This window comes from Rhinopithecus roxellana, chromosome 4, assembly GCF_007565055.1.
Source record: "Rhinopithecus roxellana isolate Shanxi Qingling chromosome 4, ASM756505v1, whole genome shotgun sequence".
NCBI classification, from domain to species: Eukaryota; Metazoa; Chordata; class Mammalia; order Primates; family Cercopithecidae; genus Rhinopithecus; species Rhinopithecus roxellana.
This window is the reverse complement of record NC_044552.1, coordinates 52118586-52144347: the sequence shown is the minus strand read 5'-3', so window position 1 is coordinate 52144347 and position 25762 is coordinate 52118586. Positions and strand designations below refer to the sequence as shown.

General features: G+C 39.8%; 1 protein-coding gene across 1 annotated transcript in view; it reads right to left on the bottom strand.

Moving 5' to 3' along the window:
- PKHD1 (PKHD1 ciliary IPT domain containing fibrocystin/polyductin) overlaps positions 1 to 25762 on the bottom strand; it is a 467968-nt gene that overhangs the window by 375425 nt on the left and 66781 nt on the right. Inside the window, 2 exon segments of the mRNA XM_010364246.2 lie at positions 15101 to 15251; positions 21637 to 21856. Coding sequence (XP_010362548.2) covers positions 15101 to 15251; positions 21637 to 21856 — 371 coding nt within the window.

The window sequence follows — 25762 nt, the reverse complement described above, 5'->3', positions numbered from 1 at the left end:
TTCCTAATAAAGATGTACATGTTAGGAGGAGTTACTGTGGCTCTTTAAAGTAAAAGCAGACTTCAGTGCTGTGGGAATAAAAGCAAGGTCTTTGGAGGGGAAGATTTATGGCTGAATCAACAAGATTTAAAAAAAGGACAACCCTGAGGAGAAAACCCAAGTTCTCCAAATTGACTGAATTGCCTTTTGTATCTCAAGGCTGAGATGATTATTTGTTCTTGCAAATAGAAATGCTATGTATATTAGACTCAAAACTGATAACATCTTAGAGCTTTCAGCAGAATAAAAAATGTTTAACATGTCTAGTGTAGAACCACATATCCAAACACTGATGAAACTCATATTACTCCTTACTCAACACAAATACACAACACATACCACAACCACCACCATTACCACACCACATCACATATGCCACTGAAACCCATTCAACTACTATCTGAGACCCTTCATACCTGGGAAGGGAACCTACTCATAGTTGGGTGCCCTTAATTCTTCATCAGGCTTCAGGGAGATGATGGTTTACTACTATGCATTCAACAAATGGACCTGTGGAAAAGCAAGCTTTTCTCACACATGAAGAATTAGGTATACCAGTAAAATAACATATTCATATATCACAGTTTTCACTTTCTGTTACTAAGGACTTCCATAAAATCTTTCCATGTTGCAGGTCGGGAAATAGAGAATTGAGAGTACAAAACTGAGTTATCCAATGTCACCCAATGAGTCAGCAAGCAAACTAATTTGAACACTTCCGGTTCTTCAATTACCAAGCCTCAGCTCCCCTGTAGAATCCAAAGAATCCCCATGTAAGGCCATTGTACCATCTATAGCAATTTCATAGCAAGCAGGCCTCTCTTCAAGATAGCTAAAGTTTCATATTTGGAAAGGCTCAGGAAAAAAATGTAAGCATTATACTCCTATAGTCAAAAACAAAATAATGCCATGACGTATGGTTTCACTGAGAAAATTCCACACAGTATTTATTTAGACAAAAATAATTTCAGTTTATGAAGTTGTACTTTAGAAGGAAATAAATAATCACGTCATGTCCCAATGGGACTACCCTCTGCCTATTATTAATAGGGACATTTTCACAGGGCTAATAAAGCTCACTGTTTTCCACTGAGCACAAAAACTGTTATTTTAGGATAAAAGTTAAGAGTAGTTTAGATGAGATAATTCAAACTCCTATATGGTGATATAATAATTACTCAATGATATTATAATAATGTTAAACACATTGTAAAGAAAAATAAGGACTTCTGGGAGCCAAAGTATGACAAAGGCTCATCAAAACCACAGCCTCATTTACTGGTAACATACCTTGATATGAGAGGAGCAGGCTAATATCATGAACTCATTTGATACAAAGAGTCCCTGAGAAATAAGAGAGGTACAATTTATTTGTTTAGATGCATTTAAGCTGCATTCAGGCTAATTTCCTGAATTTCCCCTTTTTTTTTCCAATTAGATATATTTTTATTTATGTGTTTGCAGAGTACACAGCTTCAAACACACCAGGGGACTGTACCTAAATCATTTTTATAATATCATATTTAATGGGAAATTCAAAGTGGAATTATTTTAACATTGAATACAAAAACTCATTCGCATGATTCTAAATACTTATGACATGAAATGTAACTGTGTCATTGCTGAATACTTAAAGGTAACAGTTTATTTCATATTATTAAATATAGCAGACCTGCCATTCCATTTCTATAAAATAAAAATGCATTGTAAAGTTTACATTGATTAGTAATAATAACAACACATTAGTAGCAGTAACAACATATTACCTCAAATTATTGGTAATAATGTCCTAGGGCAAGAAGACTGTACAAACTTAAGAATTAGATTTTCTTTCAAACTTTTGTCATACTCTTGAGAGAAAGAGAGGAGGAACAAAGTCACTATAGCAAAATGCTTTCTCAAAATTGTTTTCAGAGCAATTGAGGGGAAAATGAAAGAATGCCTTCTTTTTTTAAAAAAAGAAAAAAACAGCAAGAAACAGAGGTATACAAAGTCTTAAGTTCAAATAATTGACAAAGCCTCTTTCACACAGCAAGTTCTGATTATGACAACACCACCATAAACAATTATATAAATTGTGACACCTTGGCCGGGCACGGTGGCTCACGCCTGTAATCCCAGTACTTTGGGAGGCTGAGGCGGGTAGATCACAAGGTCAGGAGTTCGAGATCAGCCTGGCCAACATGGTGAAACCCCGTCTCTACTAAAAAAAAATACACACAAAAAAAGTAGCCGGGCATGGTGGCACATGCCTGTAATCCCAGCTACTTGGGAGGCTGAGGCAGGAGAATCGCTTGAACCCAGGAGGCAGAGGTTGCAGTGAGCCAGGATCAAGCCACTGGATCCCAGCCTGGGTGACAGAGCAAGACTCTGTCTCAAAAAAAAAAAAAAAAAAATTGTGACACCTTAACTTGGCATAACGATTTGCAAAAGCACTCACAGATTGATTATCTTTCATAATTGTATAGTCTCATTATGTATTTAACCAAAAATGATAATCCCTGGCATGTTTCAAGGGCTTTCTATGAATGAGACACTGCATTAAGTGCACTACATGCATCATTTAATTCTTACAACCCTACGAGGTAGGAATTAACAGACTCAGTGAAGTTAAGAAAATGTGCCTAAAGTTATTTAACAAGTAAGCAGAAGGATCAGCCTCAAATCCAGTTTTATTTTAGAGTCCAAGCTCATAATTACTATATCGTAATGCCTTTGTTGAACTTTTAGGTTTCTCCTACTACTATGCATTTATAGGTACTGTTTTCCTCCCTCCAAATCCTGGAAGTCAGCTAGCACTGATCAATTGAAAGGTTAAGTGAGTTGTTAAACAGTTGTAGTCAGACAGGGACATTGCTAGAATTAGAAGAGAGGCCCCAGGAGTCCTGTTCACTGTGCATCCTATTCTGACTAATTATCCTAAGAAAGCAAAGCCCTTTCAGATGTGAAACTGTCTGCCTTTCCAGCTTCTCCTCCCCCTGCAGCAGGTAATTCTCATACATTTGGAGCCTCCTTTCACAGAGAAAATACAGGCACAAGGGACTCAGTAAGTTTCCTCCAGGACAGCCAGGTCAGGGGTCAATGGTTGAGTTTCTATACCCCCGTTCCCTCATCTAATAACTAGTTCAATTCTGCTTTCTGCAGCACCTCTCTCTGCAGGCACACAACCCTGAAGATGCACACTAAGTGGGTCTAAAAGGGAAAAAAGAAACAAGGGAGAGAAGGAGAAGGCAAGGAGGGAAGGAGAGGGAAGCAGAGGGAAAACAAAAGGGAAAAAATTGTTTTTTGATTTTGGTAGCAGGAGAAACAAAATTAATTAGGGAATAAAAAGTATTTTCAAATTAGCCTCTAAATAGCTATGCATATCATGAAGAAAATATAAAACTTGTCACATAGCTGGATTGCATCAATTTCCTAGAAGAATCTCCTTAAACAAAAAGTGGGGATAAAAATAAGCAGTGTGGTTTGCCTTTTAAACAGTAATCCAGTACAGACATACATGCCTTCATCCATCCTTTCATCAAAGAGGAATCCAACATGAAGCTCACTCTCAGAGAGTGTAATGTCTATTTGGGAGTTTAAATATTTAAATAAATACATGTAATTTAAATGTAAAAAAGATAAATTTCTTAAAACAAGTATAATTAAGAACTACGGGATTTCCCAAGAGAAAAAAAGTTCTTCAACTTTAAGAAAAGGAGACTCTTCCTAAGGGAGATATTCACTGAAGAGCCTAAATGAATTTTAACATATAAATATTTTGGAAAAAATGATGGTGACTTAAGCAAACATTAGGGTTGTCTGAGAGCTATTTTGTAGTCACTAGAAAAACAGACAAGATGAGAAACCTGTGGAGTCTTGGTCTTGCCAAATCAAGTAACACACTTAAAGACCACAGCTTTAATCAAAGTACCTTTAACTTAAGAAAATGATCGGCTCAAGCCTGTAATCCCAGCACTTTGGGAGGCCGAGACGGGTGGATCACGAGGTCAGGAGATCGAGACCATCCTGGCTAACATGGTGAAACCTCGTCTCTACTAAAAATACAAAAAAACTAGCCGGGCGAGGTGGCGGGCGCCTGTAGTCCCAGCTACTCCGGAGGCTGAGGCAGGAGAATGGCGTAAACCCGGGAGGCGGAGCTTGCAGTGAGCTGAGATCCGGCAACTGCACTCCAGCCCGGGCGACAGGGTAAGACTCCGTCTCAAAAAAAAAAAAAAAAAAAAAGAAAAAGAAAAGAAAATGATCTCTAGTACTAATGATAGTGAGCTGCACACATGAGGAAGGTGCTGCTCAACCACAATATTTGTCTGCATCTCCCCTTTCCCTTCCTACTGGTGATCTATACCAGTTGCCTGCATTTCCTTGATACTCATATACTCCTTAACTCCCCAAAATCTGTTTTTTCTCCCCACCAATATTGTCCTGTGGCCTCAAGTGTCACTAAGGACCTCTTTATCACAGTACGTTTTGATAATTCTCAACATACATTCCTTCAAACTCTTCCTTCACCTGGGTTCTATGACACTACTGTAAGAATTTTCAAACATACTGTTATCAGGAGAACCTTTCTTTCATATAAGATCTTGCCTAGAACTTCAACTGATTACCATAGCTTTACAGTAAGATTTAAAATCAGACAGTGTAAGTCCTCCAATTTTGTTCCTTTTCAGGATAGTTTTGGCTATTCTAGATTATTGCATTTCCATAATTTTTTAAATCAGACTGGAAATTTCTACCAAAAAAAAACCTACTGAGATGTTCTATTGAAATTGCATTGACTTAAATGGTAATTTGGAAGAATTGACATATTAACATTATTGAGAACGCCAATAATGGTTCTCTTTATGCTTCTTCTGATTTGGATTCATTAAGCTTCTTAGATCAGTGAATTTGTAGTTTTCACCAAATTTAGAAAATCTTTGTTATTATTTATTTAGATTTATTTTATTTTCTATCCCTTCTACCTCTCTTTTCCTTTTGCTACTCCAATGACACAAATATTAGACTATATTGACTCAGAGATTTACTATCTATCCATTTTTTCCCTTTTCTTTCTGTTCTTCAGTTTGGAGAGCTTTGATTGTTTTGTTTACAAGTTCACTGATCTTATCTTCTGCGAGATCCAATCTAATATTATCTAGTGAAATTTTCAGTACAGATATTATTTCTTGCAATTCTGTGATTTTTATTAATTTTTTGAAATAGTTTTCATTTTCCTGCTGGGATTTCCTATAACTTCTCTTGTTGCATCTGTCCTTTCCTTTAAAATCTTTAATATGCTTATAACAGTTGTTTTAAAGTCCCTATCTAGTGAGTTTCAACATCTCTATCATCCATAGGTCTGTTTCAGTTGATGGCACATTTCGCTTTTTTCTCAGGTTCTTGATTGTATGCTGGACATTGTGGTTGCCTTGTTCTTGAAGGTGTAGATTGCTATCTTCCTTCCTTTAAAGGGTGTTGAGCTTTGCTCTAGCAGGCAATTAATTTACTGAAATAATAGTTTAATTTTGTTAAGCCCTGTTTTCAGGATCCATTCAGCGGGTCTAGAGTAGCTTTACTCCAGGGCTAGAATATTTTATTCCTAAAGTGTGACTTTTCTGAGGTCTCAACTCAATGCCACAGCTTTAATCAAAGTACCTTTAACTTAAGAAAATGATCTCTAGTACTAATGATAGTGAGCTGCGAACACTCACGAATAACCGCACTGCTTATTTTTATCCCCACTTTTTGTTTAAGGAGATTCTTCTAGAAAATTCATGCAGTCCAGCTATGTGACAAATTTTATATTTTCTTCATGATATGCATAGCTATTTAGAGGCTAATTTGAAAATTAGCGGTGTTGAGCAGGGTTTCTCTACTCTAACCAGTCAGCATTTGAAATCTTCTAGTACCGTGCTGTACCAAAGTACTCCCAATACCTTAGAGGCTATGTTCACTTCAAGCCTCCCAGTAGCTATAGTCTGCCAAACCTCATAGAAATATACTCACTACACGATTGGTTAACTATTTGGCAAAAGACCCAAGCGACCCCTGCAGATTTCTAGAGTTCCTTTTCTGCACAGGTCTCTCCTCTCTGGTATCTTTCCCTGCAAATTCCACAAGTATTAGCAGGCCTGAACTCTAATCTCTGATTAGAAACTGAGAGCACAGAGAAATGGATCCCAAAAAGAGATTTTTGGGTTTCCCTGAACTCAATCTCAGACAGAAAGCCACATTCCTAGTGTGTTTCCATTTGCTCAAGGATCACCACCCCCTCATTTTAGCATCCTGCCTCATGCTCATTTTCTAGTACCTAGACTTCTCTAAATCTGAAGTTTTCTAGACTACTATGGGGCAAATTGTCTTATTTTTATGTAAATTTCCCTTTTCAGGCAATTAATTTTGACTTTCCTTCACTCTGTTAAGTCATTTGCCATTCTCCCATTTACCTTTCATCTTCATATAATGAGGTTTGTGTTACAAATGTCTTTTCATTTCATCGAAGAAGGAGATTATGCCTCTGTTTCTTGCTCTTTCATTTTACCTACTTGAAACAGGAGGCTCCTGCTTCTGTCCAGTTAAGGATCTATTCTTAACAACCATATTAAGCTTCACAATGACATTATCAACAATGTTTGCTTTGTTGTTGCTGTTTTCCAAGTTCTTTATTGATCTCTTTCTTGAATCCCATATCATCTTTTTTCTTGGATTCATTTCCAGTTCATCAGAGTGCATTACTTTTTAGAGAGTACAAAAAGGAGAGAAACTTCCTAAATATTGTATACCTTATGTTTATTTAGTTCTTATTCCAAATAGTATTTTACTGGGCATAGAATTCTAGGTTCAAAATCATTTCCCAGAGAACTTTAGTAGCATTATTTCAGACTTTCTTTTCCACTGACAAGGCAGATTAGATGTTCAGAGAAACCTCTTCAACTTACCACAGCTGAAATTTCTGGGTAAGACACTGGATGAGCAAAATAAAAGTAAAGGAATTTTTTTTTTGGAGGTAGAAATGAAGAAAGGCTTCTTTCTTCTTCCTTTCTTCCTTTCTCTCTTTCTCCAAGTCTGTCATGGAGGTCCAGGCTTCTCTTTGATTAACATCGGCCCTAACATCCACAATGGACTGAATCAATCTCCTTCCCCAGACAAATATTCCCTCTTTGTTTTATAAGCCACTCTTAACACTTCTTCTTGAGAGCCACAGATCCAAGCATATACACAGGGACAGAGAAAAAGAAAGGAAGAGAGAGATGGAAGGGAAATGTCTATATAGCAGTCCTTATTAATTTCCCCGATGTCTGTCCCCTCCTACTTGTGGAATTTCTCCCAGAGCTCCACTGAAAAGTGTACCTATATTCTAATTTCCTCTCAACTTGCTTTGGGTTGCGTTTCTTCTACTGTGGATTCTCTACCCATCTAACCCAAACTGCTATTTGTGCTTCAGAAAACCCTCAAAACCTCTGATTGTCTTGGGGCACCCTATTGTGTTTTCCAGCACTCTTTAGGATTTACTCTTCTTCGTTTTCTAATACCTTTTCTCTCGTTTCACTGAATCACAGTGTGTGATACCCAGTAAGTATAGTCAATGTCTTGTGAAGGAAAAGAAAATGTTACATGTGCTAAACTAAAATGATGACTATGTCGTATTTTTATAAATCCATTTATGCATTCAATAATTTTAATTGAAACCTATAAAAACTTTATTGTACTATGCTATGTACTAGGCCTAGCTCTAAGTCTTCAGAAAATAGCAGCAACAAAAGAAAGTCCCTCTTTTCAAGGAGCTCATGTTATAGTGTGCTACCATATTTTTTAAACATACAAGTTGAAAAACAATATAAATAATACAATAACATCTTTGTGTGCAAATGGGTCCACGTACATGTATGTGTACGTGTGTATTTCCTTTCAGATGTAACTTTCAGGAGCTAATATTGAAGAAGTGGCATATGGGAAGTCTTTTTAAACTTTCTGTATTTGTATTTCTGCATGTATTTCTGTTTGTTAGTATAGTTGGTTCAGGCTCTTGGGACATACCAGGGAACAGAGCAGGCAAATCTTTCTGCCTTCTTTTAGATCATATTTTAGCAAGAAGAGTCAGACACCAAACAACAAACATAATAAATTAGTATCTTAAGTAGTATGCTAGCAGGTGATAAGAACTCTGTAAAAGCATGATATATGGGGTCAGTGGCAATGGGTTGCCATTTTCAATAGGGTGGCAAGACTTCATAGAGGAAGTAACATTTCAGCAAAAAGTTCAAGTGGGAGATTGTACTTGAAAAAGAAGGGGGGAAAGAATTCTAAGCAGAGGAAACAGCAAATGCAAAGGCTTCAGTGTGGGAGCATGCCTGGCATGTTGCAGGAATAGTAAGAAGCCAGTGTGCCCAGAACAGAGCAGGTGAAGGTAAGAGAAATGAGAGACAAAGCCGGACAGGGCATTGGGGTGTGAGGTGAGGGGTGCAGGGAATGGCCCTTGAGGTCAGTAAAAGGACTGGATGTTATTGTGAGAGAGTCTGGGAGCCCCTCTTTCAGGAGAAGAGGGAAAATTATCTGACATATTTTGTTTTTTGTTTTTTGTTGTTTTTTTTTTTTTTGAGACGGAGTCTCGCTCTGTCACCCAGGCTGGAGTGCAGTGGCCGGATCTCAGCTCACTGCAAGCTCCGCCTCCTGGGTTTACGCCATTCTCCTGCCTCAGCCTCCCAAGTAGCTGGGACTTCAGGCGCCCGCCACCACGCCCGGCTAGTTTTTTGTATTTTTTTAGTAGAGACGGGGTTTCACTGTGTTAGCCAGGATGGTCTCGATCTCCTGACCTCGTGATCCGCCCGTCTCGGCCTCCCAAAGTGCTGGGATTACAGGCTTGAGCCACCGTGCCCGGCCTATCTGACATATTTTGAAAGGATCATTGTGGCTCTATTATTAAATAGAATAGACCAAACAGAGGTAGGGGTGGAAGCAGAGAGGAGGGCTGAGAGGCCTTGCAATAAACAGTAAGAGATGATGCCGATGATGACAGTAGCAGTAGAATTGCTGCAAGGTGGTCAAATGAAAGACAGAGCCAACAGAATTTTCTAATGAATCTGATGTGGGTTTTGGAAGGTCAAGGATGCCTCCATGTCCTGAGCACTAAAAGGACAGAGTTGCCACCAACTCAGTTCAGGACTATGGGGGAGGAAGTAGTGGAGATCAGTTGTTCAATTTAGAACCTGCTAAACTCGAGGTGCTGTTTTGATATCGAAGTGACAACAGCAGCAGACAGTGAGGTACAGGAATCTCACATTCCAAAGAGGTCAGGCGTGGTGGCTCCAGTCTATAATCCCAGCGCTTTGGTAGGCCAAGGAGGGAGGATTGCTTGAGGCCAGGGATTCAAGACTAAACTGTGGAACATAGCGAGACCCTTGCCTTCACAAAAAATTTAAAACTTAGTCGGGTGTGGTGGCACACACCTGTGATCCCAGTTACTGCAGAGGATGAGGCAAGGGAATTATTTGAGCCCAGGAGTGTGAGGCTGCAGTGAGCCATGATTATGCCATTGCACTCCAGCCTGGGTGACAAGAGCAAGATCCAGTCTCAAAAAAATAAGTAAATAAAGTAAAAAACAAAGTTCAGAAGAGAATTGTGGATCAGAGATTCCAACCTGGAAGTCATGAGCATAGATAAATAGCACTGAAAATTTTGAAAAGGTCTTTTTGAAAAGCCAGCCCACAATTTTTCTTACCTACCACATTTAGTCTCCCACAAATTTGAACACTTTGTCCAACACAAGTTATCAAGTATTGAATATTGAGTGTGTCGCCTCTCCATTCCCTCTGCCATTTCCCTGCCCCAGTTATTCTCACCTGGCTGAGATGCTTCCACCTCTTGTCGGTTTACCAATCAGGTCATCCACACCTCACTGCCAGATTAATGTGACTACAGCTCACCTTTGATCAAGCACTGACTCCTTGGGGATTACTTGTCACCTGCTGCATAAAGGACCAAATGCTTACCTCTAGATCACAATCCAATCCCAGCCGACCTTTCCAAACCTACAACTCACCGTTCCCCTTCACACACACCATGCTTCTTGCTATTCCTGTGGGTTCTAGCCTCAGGGCCTTGTGCATGCTGTTTGGCCCACCAGAAATGCCTTTCCTCTGCATCCTGAATACCTAAACCCTGTACTTCATGGCATAGCACAAATGCCACTGACTTTAATAGAGCTTAGTTGGCTGCCCCATCTGAAGATGACCTTTCCCACCTCAGATACCCCTACTCTGTGAGAGGGGAAGACCATGGCAAACACAACACTTCCCAGAGTGAAGGCAGCAGGACAGATGCCAGTCCCAAGAGAAATTCTGGGAATAAAGAGTTCCACAGGCAAAGTTTAGGTAACAGTCCACACCACAGCACTCCCTAGAAATTCACATTATGTATTCATGTATTGAAGGATCGCAAAAGTTCTTTGGAAGGAAAACCTACGTAACTATTTTTTTTATGGTTGGTTTAAGCTTTTATTGCCAATCTTGAAAAGGAGCATATTAACCAGTTATCTCATAATAAGAGGACAATTTGCATTTTTGTTAGAATCTAGTAGGGAGTCCTAAGGCTCTAAAGCGTGTGGGAGTGACTTTTTGCTCACTTGGCTAAACCCCTCTCAATGTCAGGGAGCAATGGAAAGAAACATCTAGCTTATAAACACATCAGGACTCAACATCAACAACTCAAATTGAGTTGTTGAGCCACTTTGATATTCTTTAACAAAGTAAATACTGATCTTATCAGTCTTCCCACACTGCCTCACACCCTCACATCTAGGTCACTTAAAAAAATAAATATGTATGTGTGTGTGTGTGTATGAAGTTTTTTGCTCTTGTCATCCAGGCTGGAGTGCAATGGCACAGTCTTAACTCACTGCAACCTCCATCTCCTGGGTTCAAGCGATTCTTCTGCCTCAGCCTCCCAAGTTGCCGAGATTACAGGCACCACCACACCCAGCTAATTTGGGGTGTTTTTTTTTTTTTTTTTTTTTTTTAGAGACAGAGTCTTGCTCTGTTGCCCAGGCTGGAGTGCATTGACAAAATCCCAGCTAGCTGCAACATCTGCCTCCTGGGTTCAAGCGATTCTCCTGTCTCAGCCTCCCGAGTAGCTGGGACTATAGGCGCCCGCCACCATGTCTGGTTCATTTTTGTATTTTTAGTAGAGACAGGGTTTCATCATGTTGGCCAGGCTGGTCTCGAACTCCCAACCTCAGATGATCCGCCAGCCTCAACCTCCCAAAGTGCTGGGATTACAGGCATGAGCCACTTCGTCCAGCCAATTTTTTGTATTTTTAGTAGAGATGGGGTTTCGCCATATTGGCCAGGCTAGTCTCAAACTCCTGACCTCAGGTGATCCACCTGCCTCAGCCTCCCAAAGTGCTGGGATTACAGGCATGAGCCACTGCACCTGGCCGAAAAATACATTTTTAAAATTTTTTATTTCCATAGATTTTGGAGAAACAGATGGCATTTGGTTACATGAGTAAGTTATTTGGTGGTGATTTGTGAGATTTTGGTGCATCCATCACTGGAACAGTATACACTGAACCCAATTTGTAGTCTTTTATCCCTCACCCCCTCCCACCCTTTCCCCTGAGTCCCCAAAGTCCATTGTATCATTCTTATGCCTTTGCATCCTCATAGCTTAGCTTAGCTCCCACTTATGAGTGAGAACATACTATATTTGGTTTTCCATTCCTGAGTTACTTCACTTAGAGTAATAGTCTCCAGTTCCAACCAGGTTGCTGCAAAGGCGATTAATTTGTTCCTTTTCATAGCTGAGTAGTATTCTGTTGTATATACATACCACAATTTCTTTATCGACTTGTTTACTGATGGCCATTTGGGTTGGTTTCATGTTTTTACAATTGCGAATTGTGCTGCTATAAACATGCGTGTGAAAGTATCTTTTCCGCATATTAACTTCTTTCTCTCTGGGTAGATACCCAGTAATGGGATTGCTGGATCAAATGGTAGTTCTACTTTTAGTTCTTTAAGGAATCTCCACACTGTTATCCATAGTGGTTGTACTAGTTTACATTCCCACCAGCAGTGTAGAAGTGTTTCCTTTTCTAGTGTTCCAAGGTTCTCACACAAGGAATTCTTGAATTTGAAATTGGGGACCAGGATTATAGTCCTGATCAAGCACTTGTTGGTGCTGGTCTTCCCCAGGACCAGGCCCAGATAACCACACATCGTAATACTGGTGTCATGTTTTTCCCAGGCCAAGGTAGGGAAATTGTACATCCCAACATGGGTAGGGTAACCATGCATCACATATGTATGACAAGTTGTTCTGTTCCCAAGCCCAGGTAGGGTAATCACACACCCCAACAAAGGTGACATACTATCCCAGCATAATTACTCATTGTGAACCTTGCACTATCAGAAGCATCCTGGTTTGGGTGATAAATTATATAGTCACTTAGTTATAAGCCCTTCACCTATAAACGTCATTATATCCAGTTCCTAAATCAAACCAAACCACCCTAACGAGAGTAGAACCTAGAATTAACAATTTTCCCGTTACATAGAATGTTGTTTTTCTGGACTCCAGGCCACTGTGTACCAGCCATAGTTATTTCCTAACTTCCACCATATTGATCCAGTCGATGTGACAGGATGTGTGCCTGAGACTCTTGCTCTATTCTTTAGGGTCCCACTGGAGCTAAATGCAGTCATAAGTTCAGATGAGTTTGCCATAAATCCCTGCCGTTGTTCCCCCATGCACTCCTGGCTACTTGATAGGGTCCTGCTCCCAATAGACTGTTCAAAACTATGACATTATCACTAACACTTGAGTGTAACACATCACATCTGAAACCTACAACGATGGTACCCATCTCCTCTTTACCCCCTCAGGACTGGAGTTCCCTACACACTGGTACTAGCCTCACCACACATTCCTGGTTCCTGAATGGCTTACTTAACCCACAATGACTATAGCCACATGGGTTAGGAGGCCAGATAACTACCTGTGTGACTTTTATCAATCACCCCTCATTGTCAATCTCAGTTAACTCATCTCTGAAATGAGCTGGCTGGTCTGGATGGCATCCAACATTCCACCCAGCCATGATGAATTGACTCTATGTACCCTTTTTTGAAACTTAACTACTTTCACGTAAGGCCTCACTTCCCAAATATCTCCCAAAGGTAGAGTCTCTTTCCATATTATTTTTTTTAATCTCCTTGAGAACATGGTAGAGAACTTTGAACATTGTTGAAACTCAAATGTATGTCACATAAGGATTTTTAAATGAGTGAGGCATTTAAGCCTAAAAAATTTCAAACTTAGACTTTGAGATGATGGGAAATTAAATAAATCTAAGAAGTGAAATGATCTGGTCAAAGCAGCAAGCACTATAGAAAAATAAATTCATATCATTTTCTAGCACTATGACTAGTGAACTAGCACTGCCAATAATGGCTAACACTGGACACTTACCAGGTGTGAGATGCAGCTCTCAGTGGCTCACACCAACCCTATGAAGTGGGAACTATTATTGTTCCTACTTTACAGATGAGAAAACTGAAGTACAGAGGGGTTAAAGAACCTGACTGAAGTCCCCCAGGAAGCAAGTGATATATTCAAACCTGGGCAGTCTAGCTGCAGAGTCCATGCACTTAAACACTAGGTCAGCCTGCCTCTCCCTCTCTTTCACAAGCATTTGCTCACCTAAGCATCCCAGCAACACCAGGTTATTACACGCCCAGCAGAAACTGAGGCCCAGAGAGGCTTAAAGATCGCCCAGTGTCCCACAGCAGTCTCAGCACATGACAATACACTTGTGAAACGTCACTGACAGCTGACTGCTGAGAAACAGGCACAGAATAAAGTGGAAGTGCCATTGGGGGACAGCGGCTCTGGAGAGAATTAAAATTGGCAGTAAATTGAAAGGAAAAGGTGTTTGTGGGGGACACAATGAAGCGAGAAGTGACAGCCCCGGGCTATCACCTGAAGGGAAGGTCAAGGAGAGGGAGAAGCCTGCAGAGGCTACAGAGTGGACGGTGAGGACCCAGGAGCATGGGAAGGTAGGCACGGAACAGTTTAGGAAGGACAGAAAAAAAATGTTGTTTGTCATCACATACATGTTCAGCACCAGTACAAAAGTTATAGAAAAACACATATTTTGAAGCCAGGGAGCTGACTTTTGGATTAGGATGGTTTGACTGAAGCAGCATTCACAAGAGAATCTGATATGGCGAGTGCCACATAATAGGCACTCAATAAATGTTTGTTCCAAATAAAAGAGACAAAAAGGGAAAAATCTGAGAACTGCTTTCATAAAGAGAAAGACACCTAAGGGAGTAGGTGCTCAATAAATATTATTTTTTATCTGTGTGCTGTGAGAAGCCTGGGGAGCTGTAAAAGATTACCTGATCCATTTCCAAAGAGCCCTGAGCCTCTGATTGCAATTCTTGCAAATTCCCGGGGAAGGCTGTGGAATTCCTCTCTGGGGACTTACAAACACACTTTTAGAAGAGCCACTTGGAGGGAGTGGTTTAGACAATTTCAAAATGGATGAATTGAGGCAGAGAGGCTAGACCAAATGACCCTGTGGTCCTTTTCATTTCTGATGTCCACGTAATCCCCTCAGAAGCTGAGGTTTCCACTCTACTCCCCCATGGCACAGAGATGAACCGAACAGACCCGCAGACATTGCTGTCCCAACAAGCCGAGGATGGCTGAGTGATTTGGAAGCCTTCCAGTAGGGCCGGGTTAAATCGCAGGCCATTTATTTTGTGGAGAAATAAACCACAGAGAGCCCCTTTCAAACATGCATGCAGAAATCAGGACAAAATGCCAAGGAGATTATCTGCTCAGAATTTGCTTTAAAAGAGCCTGGGCAGCACTCATTTATTTTTGGGAAAATATATGATTAACCAGAGTTAACTATGAATTCAGATATTGTGCATTAGACCAGCTCCTCAAAGTTTGAGCGCATTTAATATTATATATAGCTGCCATTTGGACTAAATTGTTTTTTTAATGTACACAATATTACAAATTTAATTTGAGCTGTTTGAATCAGTCTGTAAAAAAGATTTGATTATACCTGAGTGTTCTGGCCCCAGCGTTTCCGTATCTCAGTAATCTTGACGGTAATTGGCTGATTGGGCGTCTCACACTCCATCTCTGCCTCAGTTTCCATGGTAATGTTACAGGAGCTATTATAGATGAGAACTTCATCTCTTTCCACTTTAGGGCTGAAACGAGAGGGGAGGTTAAATGGGGTGTCATCAATCTTAATGAAATGCAATTATTTTTACTCTTATTAATCATTGCAAGCCATTAGCTTGTGGCAACTACAGGCCACCATTTGTCAAATTTTGCAAATTTCTGTAATTTTGTTTCCATTATTTTATTGTTTATTTGTTTTTCCTTTTATCTGCACACCCTGCAATGAAAATGCACATGGTAAATATCTTTCACTGAGGCCTTTCTCTTTTCCGAATCTATTAAAAACATTAGCAAAAGCTACTTCTAGCCCAGCTTAACAAGAAATGCACGGACAATACTTCCAGTTCCCAAAAGGGAAACAAATGTTGGGGAGAGTTTTTGTTTTTATTTTTTTTCTTTTCCCCTTCCCTCTTCCTGCTCTCACTCATACTTAGTGTTGGGGGAGTAATTGCCTGAATCCCCCTAGGGCAGATGGAGAAATTGGAAAACCCACACAACTGGCTAACTGGTCCCTAATTCCAACTGTGAAAAAATGAGCTCATTTAGGCTTTCAATTCCCTCTCCCCAGCTGATGGCAATGAGGCTCTGTTGCTAGCAGAGGAACATTAACTTAGTAAATTAATTAAACTTACTTAACAGCCCAGACTAAGGAGATTCGATATATGTGCCAGTTATACTACCAGCCACTCGCTTTAAAAGTCCTCTTGCTTTAAGGGCAGAAGCCAGACTGGATTTAAGATAAAAAACAGCAGTGTAGCATTACAGAAAGTCTAAAAATATGCCATCTAGAGAAGGTGAGGGCATGGATAGTGAAGGGTGTCATCCTCAACAGGTGTGATATTTATTCAAGAATCATCCTGCTTGTAGGCATTTTTGCAACTAACTCAAAAATTATCAGTAATAATAATACATGATGTTTCATATTTGTCAACAATCTCATATGTATGATCTAATTTCAGCCTATAAATTAGGAAGAGGTATAAAAAGTGTAACCCAAAGAGATCAAGAGATTCTCAGAAAGTCGAACACAGAACTATGGTAGCTCTGAGGTCAAAACCAGATGGTCCTGTCTCCCAGAGCAGTGCTCTCAAGTTTTGAAATGCTGATTGAACATCATCCAGGAAGATGGCAGATCCCATGGGAAGACCAGGAAGGGTGGAGACAAGGGCAAAAAGGTCGCCAGCTGAGAAACTGTACACTGTGTCAAACCTTATCATCTTTTTTCAAATCAATGTCAAAATATTTTCTTCCACAATTTGCTAGAAATGATGAGCAGGATAACTAGTACATCTCACCACTTAATCTTCTCTTCACGCTAAAATGGTCTCCTACCTAAGGCATAATTTCCAAACCCAAAGTCCTCTAGACCTAATAATGTAGATTGTCAATATGTTAACATCATGCCACTCAGATCTGCAGGCAGATTGTTTGGGCTGACCCCTGGGGCTCTGGTCCACCTTTATCTGAGCTTCCTTCTCACAGCACCTGACACTGCGTTCATTTTGAAGGCCACCATGCTTATACTTAGATAGTGGTCAACTCAAAGTCTCAGAGCTGCATTTTTCCGAGGATTTCACCATGCTGTGCTTATTCAGACGATTTTCTGAGAAGCACTGGCATGTAAAGCTTAGGCTCGGAAGCAGATCAGCTGGATCTGAATCCCAGGGCAGATAGTTACCATCTACATGACATTGAAGCCATTACTTCGCTAAGCTTTGGTTTCCACATTTATAAAATGGAGTTGCCAATAATCGAGTACCTATTTTGTGGAGGTGTTGAAGAAACTGAGCAAAATGAAGCGTATAAACCGATTAGCATGGAACCTGGCACACAATAAGAACCCAATAAAGGCATCTCGCGTTATAGCTGTTGGAGGTAGTAGTGTTAGTAGCATTATCATTAAAAATGTAAATGTGGAAATTTACATTTATTATTGTTACATTTCTCTCACTAGTTTAGACCCATTGCTCAAATTCATTTTGAATCTGTAGCCTGTGATCTAGCTGTAAATCCATTCACTGATCCTTCGTCCATAGGGCAGACAAAGCCACAGGATGAATCCATCCTTTACTCCTGGAGCGTCAGTCATATTCCAAGATTCAGAAAGGAAAACCAAAGTAATTTAACTTTTAAATTAAAATGTAATGTAATATTTAGATCAATATAGAAATGTGATGGAATCAAATGCAAAATTCACGCAGACTTTTAAAACTCCTTACTTCAGAGCAACTTGAGGCTTGCGTCAGGCCACTTTGGGCTGTGCACGTAGAACCATTTTTTGCTACTGGGGGTAGAGAAGTTGTTGGAATAGTAGTTGGAATAGTTCTATATTTATATCATAAGTCACTTATAAACTTATCAGAAAGGAAATGAAGTTGGTTTTCCGCACCATCACATTCTTTGTGAATCAGTTTCCAGATGGCTACTTTCATTTCTGAAGGTTCACAAACTACCTGATGAATAGTTCATTCTAGAATTTTGTCAGGGATAACATCAAGTTTAGTTGTCTAAATTTCCAGAATTCCTCCTTTTCTTAGGTTCATAGAATATCTGCCCATCACCTCTGTTATGTGACCCCTTCTCATGGTTCATTGCCAGCAGTAGGTCCTCAATCGTAAGAGTGAGTTTTTTGTACCCAGTTTATGAATAATCTCAGACTACAGACTTGAACTCAAGGAAAGTAGTGACCAACTTCCTTTTACAGCCTTTCTTGGCCTTGGGCTTCCAGTCTTCTCATAAACCTTCTTATGCCCTTTCCTGACTCTTCACTGGCAGAGGTACAAGTAAAATGGGCTGAGTCACTCTGCCCTCTGTTTGCCTGTTAGAAACAGACTGTTTTCATGAAGCATGTTATCCTTGCTCTGAAAAGAATTAAACCCCTTTCTGTTAGCTTGGACTTTTTGTTTACCAGCTTCAGCTTACACTTCTTTCCATATTTGTAACTACCTTGCTAGAAATTTTTTTCATTAAAAAGCCATCACCAAAATTAGCTGAGACACCAGGATATCCAAAATAGATTAACATTTACAAAATTTCAAAGCTTCTAAGTAGCTAGCTGCTCTTCCATGGTTTCTTCCACAATAATCCTATGAGTTAAGAAGCACAGTTGACCATATTTAAATATAAATATAAGCATATATATATGCAACATAAGCATATAGAGAGATCAATATATATACAGATATACATGCATACACACTGCACACACACAACTATTTATTTTGGGGCATGTGGTTAAAAATATTGGGTAAAAATGGTGGCAAAGATTGTTCTAGAACCTAAGACTCCTGACTCCCAAACTATAGTTCTTTAGTTGATCTGATTAGATCCTAAAGTAAGCAAGTAACCTTGGCTATGCTCCCTAGGATAGGGAGGGAAAACACTTTGCCCGCATTCTCTCTCCCTCACTTCCCCTGAAATTGCTTCCTGTGGCTCTGAAACCTCACAGAACCCACGCAGCTCAGCCAGGGCTCTCACACTGAGGCTGCCAGCACAGCATTGCACTAAACACACTGCATCAGAAGCTTTGAGTTCCAGTCCTGATGCTGCCATGGCTTGACTGTGTGACTTTGGGAAGTTACTTAATCTTCACTTAGAAGAGATTCCAAACTCTTTACTTTGGCCTTCAATGCCTCACATATCTCTCCAAGCTCATCTGGGGCCACTTTTCCTCCTTCTCAATCTACTCCTACCCTCCTGGCCTCTGAACAGTCATAAAACTCAACAGTTCTTTTGCATTTGCTGTTGCCACTGCCTGACCCTCTATAAAGACACCTGCTTCTCTTCCTAACATAAAAGACTTCTTCAGAGAAGCCTCCTCTGAGTACACTCTCTAAAGTAGCCCCCCTTTATTTTTCTATCACTTTATAGCACTTATCACAACATCCTGTTTATTATCTGACTTTCTTCTCTACCCTTAAGGGCAGAGACTTTCATGACATCCACCATCGAGCCACCAGTACCTGTCACAACACCTAGAACAGTGTAGGGATGTGATCAATACTGGATAGATGGATGGATCATGGATATATGGATGGATGGATGGATGGATGGATGGATGGATGGATGGATGGATGGTTGAATATACTGGATGGATGGATGGATGGATGGATGGATGGATGGATGGATGGACGGACGGACGGACGGACGGATGGACGGATGGATGGACGGATGAATAGACAGGGTACAATTTTTGCCACAGATGCACTTCTCCCTTCCCCATAGTCGTTATGGATGTCAGGGAGATACAACGTTGTGTTCCCTGGAAAAACACATAAAAATTCAATGAAGAAAAAAAATGTGGTCAGTACTCCAGCCACCTAGAGATAGGCACCATCAACATTCTTGGATACATCTTTCCAGCCTTTTCTCTAGTAACCTATATGTGTACAAACATACACACTATGTACAACAGTAGGATCAAATTGATATACTCTTTTGAGACCTATGATTTTCACTTCTCAATATATTATAAATAGCTCCCTGTCTGGTTAAATATTCTACATCCGAATTTTTAAAGGTAACTTTAAAAATATCATTTGGATACATTCTTTATTACTAAAACTTGTCTCATTGCAAATATTTTTTTGATACCTGAAATTTCAAAGAACATAATTGTTTATAAATATTACACATTTCTATCTGCTTTCTTAAAGTAAAATCCTAGAAGAGAAATTGCTGGGTCACAGAGTGTAAAGAATTTAAGGTTATTCGTGAATCGGCAAATTGTCCTCTGACGTTTGCACTTCCCACTGGCAACAAAGACCACTGCCAGTTTCCTCCACTTTCATCCCCACTAAACTTTGTTTGTTTAAAGCATAGGGCACTTATTATAATTCTTACTCAAGAAAACATACCCACTTTTGCCTACTACAATAGTCAGAACATGGAGCAGCACTACTGAAATAACATTCATAGGGAAGGGTATAACTGCTAACGGGGTCTGAGGCTCAGTTGCCTCAGCCGCCCCATACAGTGAAGAGGAAGAGCATGGAAGAACTCCAAAGGAAGAGTTTTGGGGATTCAGATGAAGTCCCTGAATTCAATGGAGCCAGGAACTACTGACATGTACTTTCTGGTGTCCAGTATCAGTAAGTTCTGAAATCTAGTCTCATCTGAGTACAATACCCAGTGCTCCATTTCCTGTGTGAGCTAAACGGAGTTCTTCTTGCCCTTTTAGAAAGCAACCAGCCAAGGAGTTTCCTCTTTTCCTCCAGCTAAACCTAAACCTCTGGTGCCCAATTCATACTAAAACACAAACTGTCTCAGGACATCACAAAGTCAGACTGCCATGAAAAGAGCTGGTTATCGCTTTCACTGTGGGGAAGTGGTCTTGTTTAGTTTCATATTTTATAAGAAAAGAGGCTGGGCACAGTGGCTCATGCCTATAATCCCAGCACTTTGGGAGGCCAAGGTGGGTGGATTGCTCGAGCTCAGGAGTTTGATACCAGCTTGGCCAAAATGGTGAAACCCCATCTCTACTAAAAATACAAAAATTAGCCAGGCATGGTGGTGCACACCTGCGATTCCAGCTACTCGGGAGGCTGAGGCATGAGAGTACCTTGAACCTGGGAGGCAGAGGTTGCAATGAGCCAAGATCGTGCCACTGCACTCCAGCCTTGACGACAGAACAAGACTGTCTCAAAAAAAAAAAAGAAAAAGAAAAAGAGGCCTTCATTAGATAATCAAAGGTAGCCACTCTATCTAGGTAAGAAATAAAGACGTTTACATGACAATATTCAGCCATGAGACACTGCCCTGTGTAGGAAAGGAACTCCTTGCTGAAATGAAAGCAATCCAGAATTACTAACATGGTCATACTTCTTTTTTATTTGTTTAGAAAAGGGGGGTTAACTTGGAAAGTTGTAGTATTTATTTTTCAGGCTCTTTTTTAAGTTAAAAAAAAAAAAACCCTTATATGCCTATGGCTTCTAAATCCTAGATCTACAGTAATTCCGCCTATGCAACCCTCCTTCTTTTGAATAAACATTGTGCAATCTTCTGGATTTCTGTATGACTTTTTTTCATACTTGTGAATCTGTTTGGAAAGAAAAGAAAAAGGAAAGCGGGGGGAAAGCCTTCTGTTTTTCATAACGTCTAATCTTTTTCCCCATTGGCATTCACCAGATGTTGCTTTGGATCGGAAGATAAATATTAAAATCTAAGCAAGAACAAAGCGAGCTGTTTACTGGGCAGATTTTTCAGATGTTCTCTTGAACAGTTGAAAAAGACAGGAGATGCTTTGATATGCAGGCTGGCTGGAATCCACAATGGAATGGGCCCTCCAAGAGAGTTGTAGCCCCTACCACGGCCGCCAGTCCACATCCACCCAGCCTACACTCTCTGATGGCTCCATCAGTCCATTAGCCAAGCATATGTGGGGAAGTTCAGGGAGGGAGAAGGTAAGGTTACCTGATAAAGAGGCCCGAGAACGATGGAAACATTGACTCCGCCCAGTGATCTGGCACAAAGAGGCATTGGGAACTTTCCTCACAAATGTAGAGGTAAGGCCATGATTCCAGCATTCGCTCTGTCCCCACGGCAACTGTCAAATCACACTGCACATAGGTGTGTCTGGCAGCCTCACAGCTGTCCTCCTCATGCTTCAGGCTGCACAGGAAAGCCAAGGACACTGCAGGAAACAGTCACCGTTAGGAAAGAACCACAGAGAGAACCGAAGGCCTCCAGTCCGTTTCACAAATGAAGTTCCTGTGTCCTCCCTTGACCAATAGGAATATGAAGTTAGCAGTTTACTTTTTTTTAAAATGTATTATGTATGTGTAATGTACACAGAAAAATGCAAGTATCATTTTTGTAAAATATGAATAATCATCATAAAAAAACCTCAGGTAAATTTCCCAGCCAACATAAGATATAAAACACTTGTAATACACTTAAATCTGTATGTTTCTCCCCAAGTCCATCCCTTTCCTCCTCATTCTCAGAAATAACAACTTGACATTTTTTAAATAGTTTTATCACACATATTTGTATCCCTAAACAAGAGATTGAGTTTTACTTGTTTTTGAACTTTATAAAATATGATACATGATAAAATATTCTTGGGCCTGCTTTTTGCATTCCATATTATATTTTCAAGATTTATCCACATTACTACATATAACTATTGTTAATACATTTTCACTGCTGTTCAATATTGTATTGCATGAACCTACCACAATATATTTATCTATTCTCTTATCAATGAACTTTTTGGTATTTCCCAGTTTTTGCTACTAAAAACATGGACAAAATTTCATGCAGGGTACATGCCCATCAAGAAAATTTCTTATTCAAAGAGTAGGTACAAGTTCAACTTTACAAGATAGTGACATACTGTTTTCCAAAGTAGTTGTGCCATTTTGTTTTCCTACCAGCCATAGTTGTAAGTTCCCATTACTCCATATAATTACAAGCACTTGAAATTATCAGACTCTTAATTTTTGCCAATCAGGTGTGTAAAATAGCATTTCATTGTGGTCTTAATTTGCATTTCAATCATTACTTTTAGGTTGACCAATTTTTTTTTTTTTTTTTTTGAGACAGAGTTTCGCTAAGTTGACCAGGCTGGAGTGCAGTGGCACAATCTCGCCTCACTGCAACTTCCACCTCTTGGGTTCAAGCAATTCCACTGCCTCAGCCTCCTGAGTAGCTGGGACTACAGATGCACACCACCACGCCCCGGCTGATTTTTTTGGATTTTAGCAGAGACAGGGTTTCTCCATGTTGCCCAGGCTGATATTGAACTCCTGAGCTCAGGCAATCCACCTGCCTCAGCCTCCAAAGTGCTAGGATTACAGGCCTGAGTCACCGTGCCTGGCCAAGTTGACTGATTTTTTATGTTTGGTAACAGTTCATGTTTTCTCTTCTATGAAATTCCTGTTTCTCTCATTTGCCCATTTTTCTATTGGGTTGTTTGTCTCATCGACTTGGATAAGTTTGTGGATTTCTTGATTTTCATATAATTATAAACACTAACATGTTATAGAGATAAAAAGCAAGTATTTGAAGCACTCTGACTCTCAGGCCATTTTTTTCTGGGTCCTGACACACATATAAAAAGCACATCATGAGGCAGACTGGGAACAATCTTTAACTAGAAGATGAACAAAGCTCCACATGAGATGGTTCAGGAGCAGCTCTGTCTGAAAACCTTAATAAAGAGGGAAAAAGAAAAAAATCTCTGTAGCCCGATTCCTCTGTAGCAAGCCTGCCCATGTGAGTATGCAACAAAGGTTATTAGGGGCCTTGGGGTTAGACCTGTGCTTCCCCGCCTCATTACAGTGTTGCAGCAAGGGTTACACGAGATAAGTACATAGGAGAGGGTTTGTAGTTATGCAATCATGCCCAAAGAGTACTATTGTTGCTGTTATATTCTAAAGCACCTGGCACCTAGGAGGTTGGCTGTGAATGTGTTTTGAATGAATTGGAGCAATAAAAATGACTGACAGTAGGACTCTTGTATGAACAGACAAAACGTAAGAACTTTCCAGTTAGTAAGCCCTAAGGCAAATAAAAACAAGTTCCACACCTATAAAATAATGAATTCATTAAAGGTGATTAAGTAGATGCAAATTGACAAGCTGGATTATGAAAATCACCCAGGGCTGGAGATCAAAATCCACGGGTTTTACTCAGAGTTTTGCCACTAAATAGCTGTGTGCCCTTAATCACTTTCACTCTCCCTGCCTTATGGAAAAGTTAAAGTTTCCATGAAAACGGCATGTGGTATAATTCAAGGTATAAATGCAAGAAAGCCAAAGAGCAAAGATTGTGCTCATTTTAAACAAACAGAAAGTATTAGTTTCACCTAACAGGATGTTTTGGCAACTCATTACAGGAACAAGTAAATTTCTCCTATTGTTAGAAGTACAATTTGTGGGGATGGTAAAAATGGGTAACCCCAAAATAGCAAAAGCACTCCCCCTGCCCCACACATGTAAAGAAAACATATTAGTCCTGTGGCACCGGCATAAACAAAACAATAATTAGGAACGTTTGAGTTCGGGGTCATTATCTGTAACCTGGAATGCGAAACATCACTCTATTGTACAAAGTCAAACTGAAGAAAAAAACTCAAAGCATGGGTCAGAATTCAAAGCGACCTTGGTAAATGAGAGAAGTCAACAGAAATAAACAAAAGAACAAATGAAAAGAGTAAGATAGTAAACCACAAAAGAGAAAAGGAAATCATATAAATATGAGGAAAGTCCAGCTGTGTGCAGCCATGGTAGAAACACGTGCGCACACACACGCACCCCTTGGGATAACAGTAGGGAACAGAAAGCTTATTAACCAGCAAGACGGCACTATAATTTTACAGACAAATATGGGATCAGACGATACACAGGCATCTTATGATGTTACCCAATTTGACCAGAACTTGCTTGTATAGAACAGCTTCCTCGTTTGGAGCTTCAAATCAGAAAAGAATGTAGGATTTCAGAGAGGGCTGAGAAGTGAGATACTAAAATGCTTACTTAGAAAGTTTCTGATTCAGTAGGGCCCAAGAATTCACATTTCTAAGAAGCTCCCAGGTGAGGCCCCTGCAGCTACTGCTCCAGGAAGCACACTTCCAGATCCACTGCCATAGAGGAACTGAGATTACTCAGCTTTCCAAAGAACCACCCGCTGATTAAGATTGAAGAAATTAGAGTAGGGGAGCATCCATTAGGCAGAGGATGGATTTCTCTGAGAAGAGCAATTGGAAAACACTAGTAAGGGTTGCTGCTGGGAAATTCTCCTCTGAAAAATCTTTAAAAATACAAATGATTCTTAGCTAACTTGGTTGTACTCAATCCTGTCTGAAAATGGAGAAATTAGTAGTAGTTTCTAGTAATGTCTAAGCCATATCCCTTTTGACAATTTGATGTCCATTATAGACCTACTTCCTAGGGAAAAAAAAAATACACAATCATATACTCGAAATGCTTCATCCAGTTTCAGCAGGTTAACAGAATCCCCAAATCCCATCTTGGATCTTAAGTAAGAAACCTCTGGAATTGGCTCTCACAATTTCCTCTCAATCTTTAGACATTCTGATTGAAAGTATTTTAAAAGACTTTTTTATGAAAGGAAAATTAGTTAAATTATGCATTTCTCTAGAGTAAGTGTGTATTGCACAATCAATGAGTGTTTGGTGACACCTAGTGGCCATATAAATAGTTACAGTTTCCCACTCATTTTCCTCTTTAAAAAAATCAAGGAATGTTGAGTTCTTTTCTAAATCTTCCTAAACACAATTTTTTCATTATTCTTCCCCTAGAAGTTATAAAACCTAAAATATCACAACTTACCTGACCCTGAAACTTCATTGACTTTTGTCTTATACTAGTTGAAATTAAGTGTTTTGAAATAGTAACACGGGGCTTTTAGAAGTATATTAATTTGAGCAATGTATATGTGAAAGCTTTTGTTAAAAATGTAGCAGTATTAGTTAAAAATTAGAGCCTATAAATGTGCAGTCTTAGCTTTCTGTTTCCACTGTTTCCCGATCTTTCATTTATTCCTCATCAAGCATTAATTTTGCACATACCCT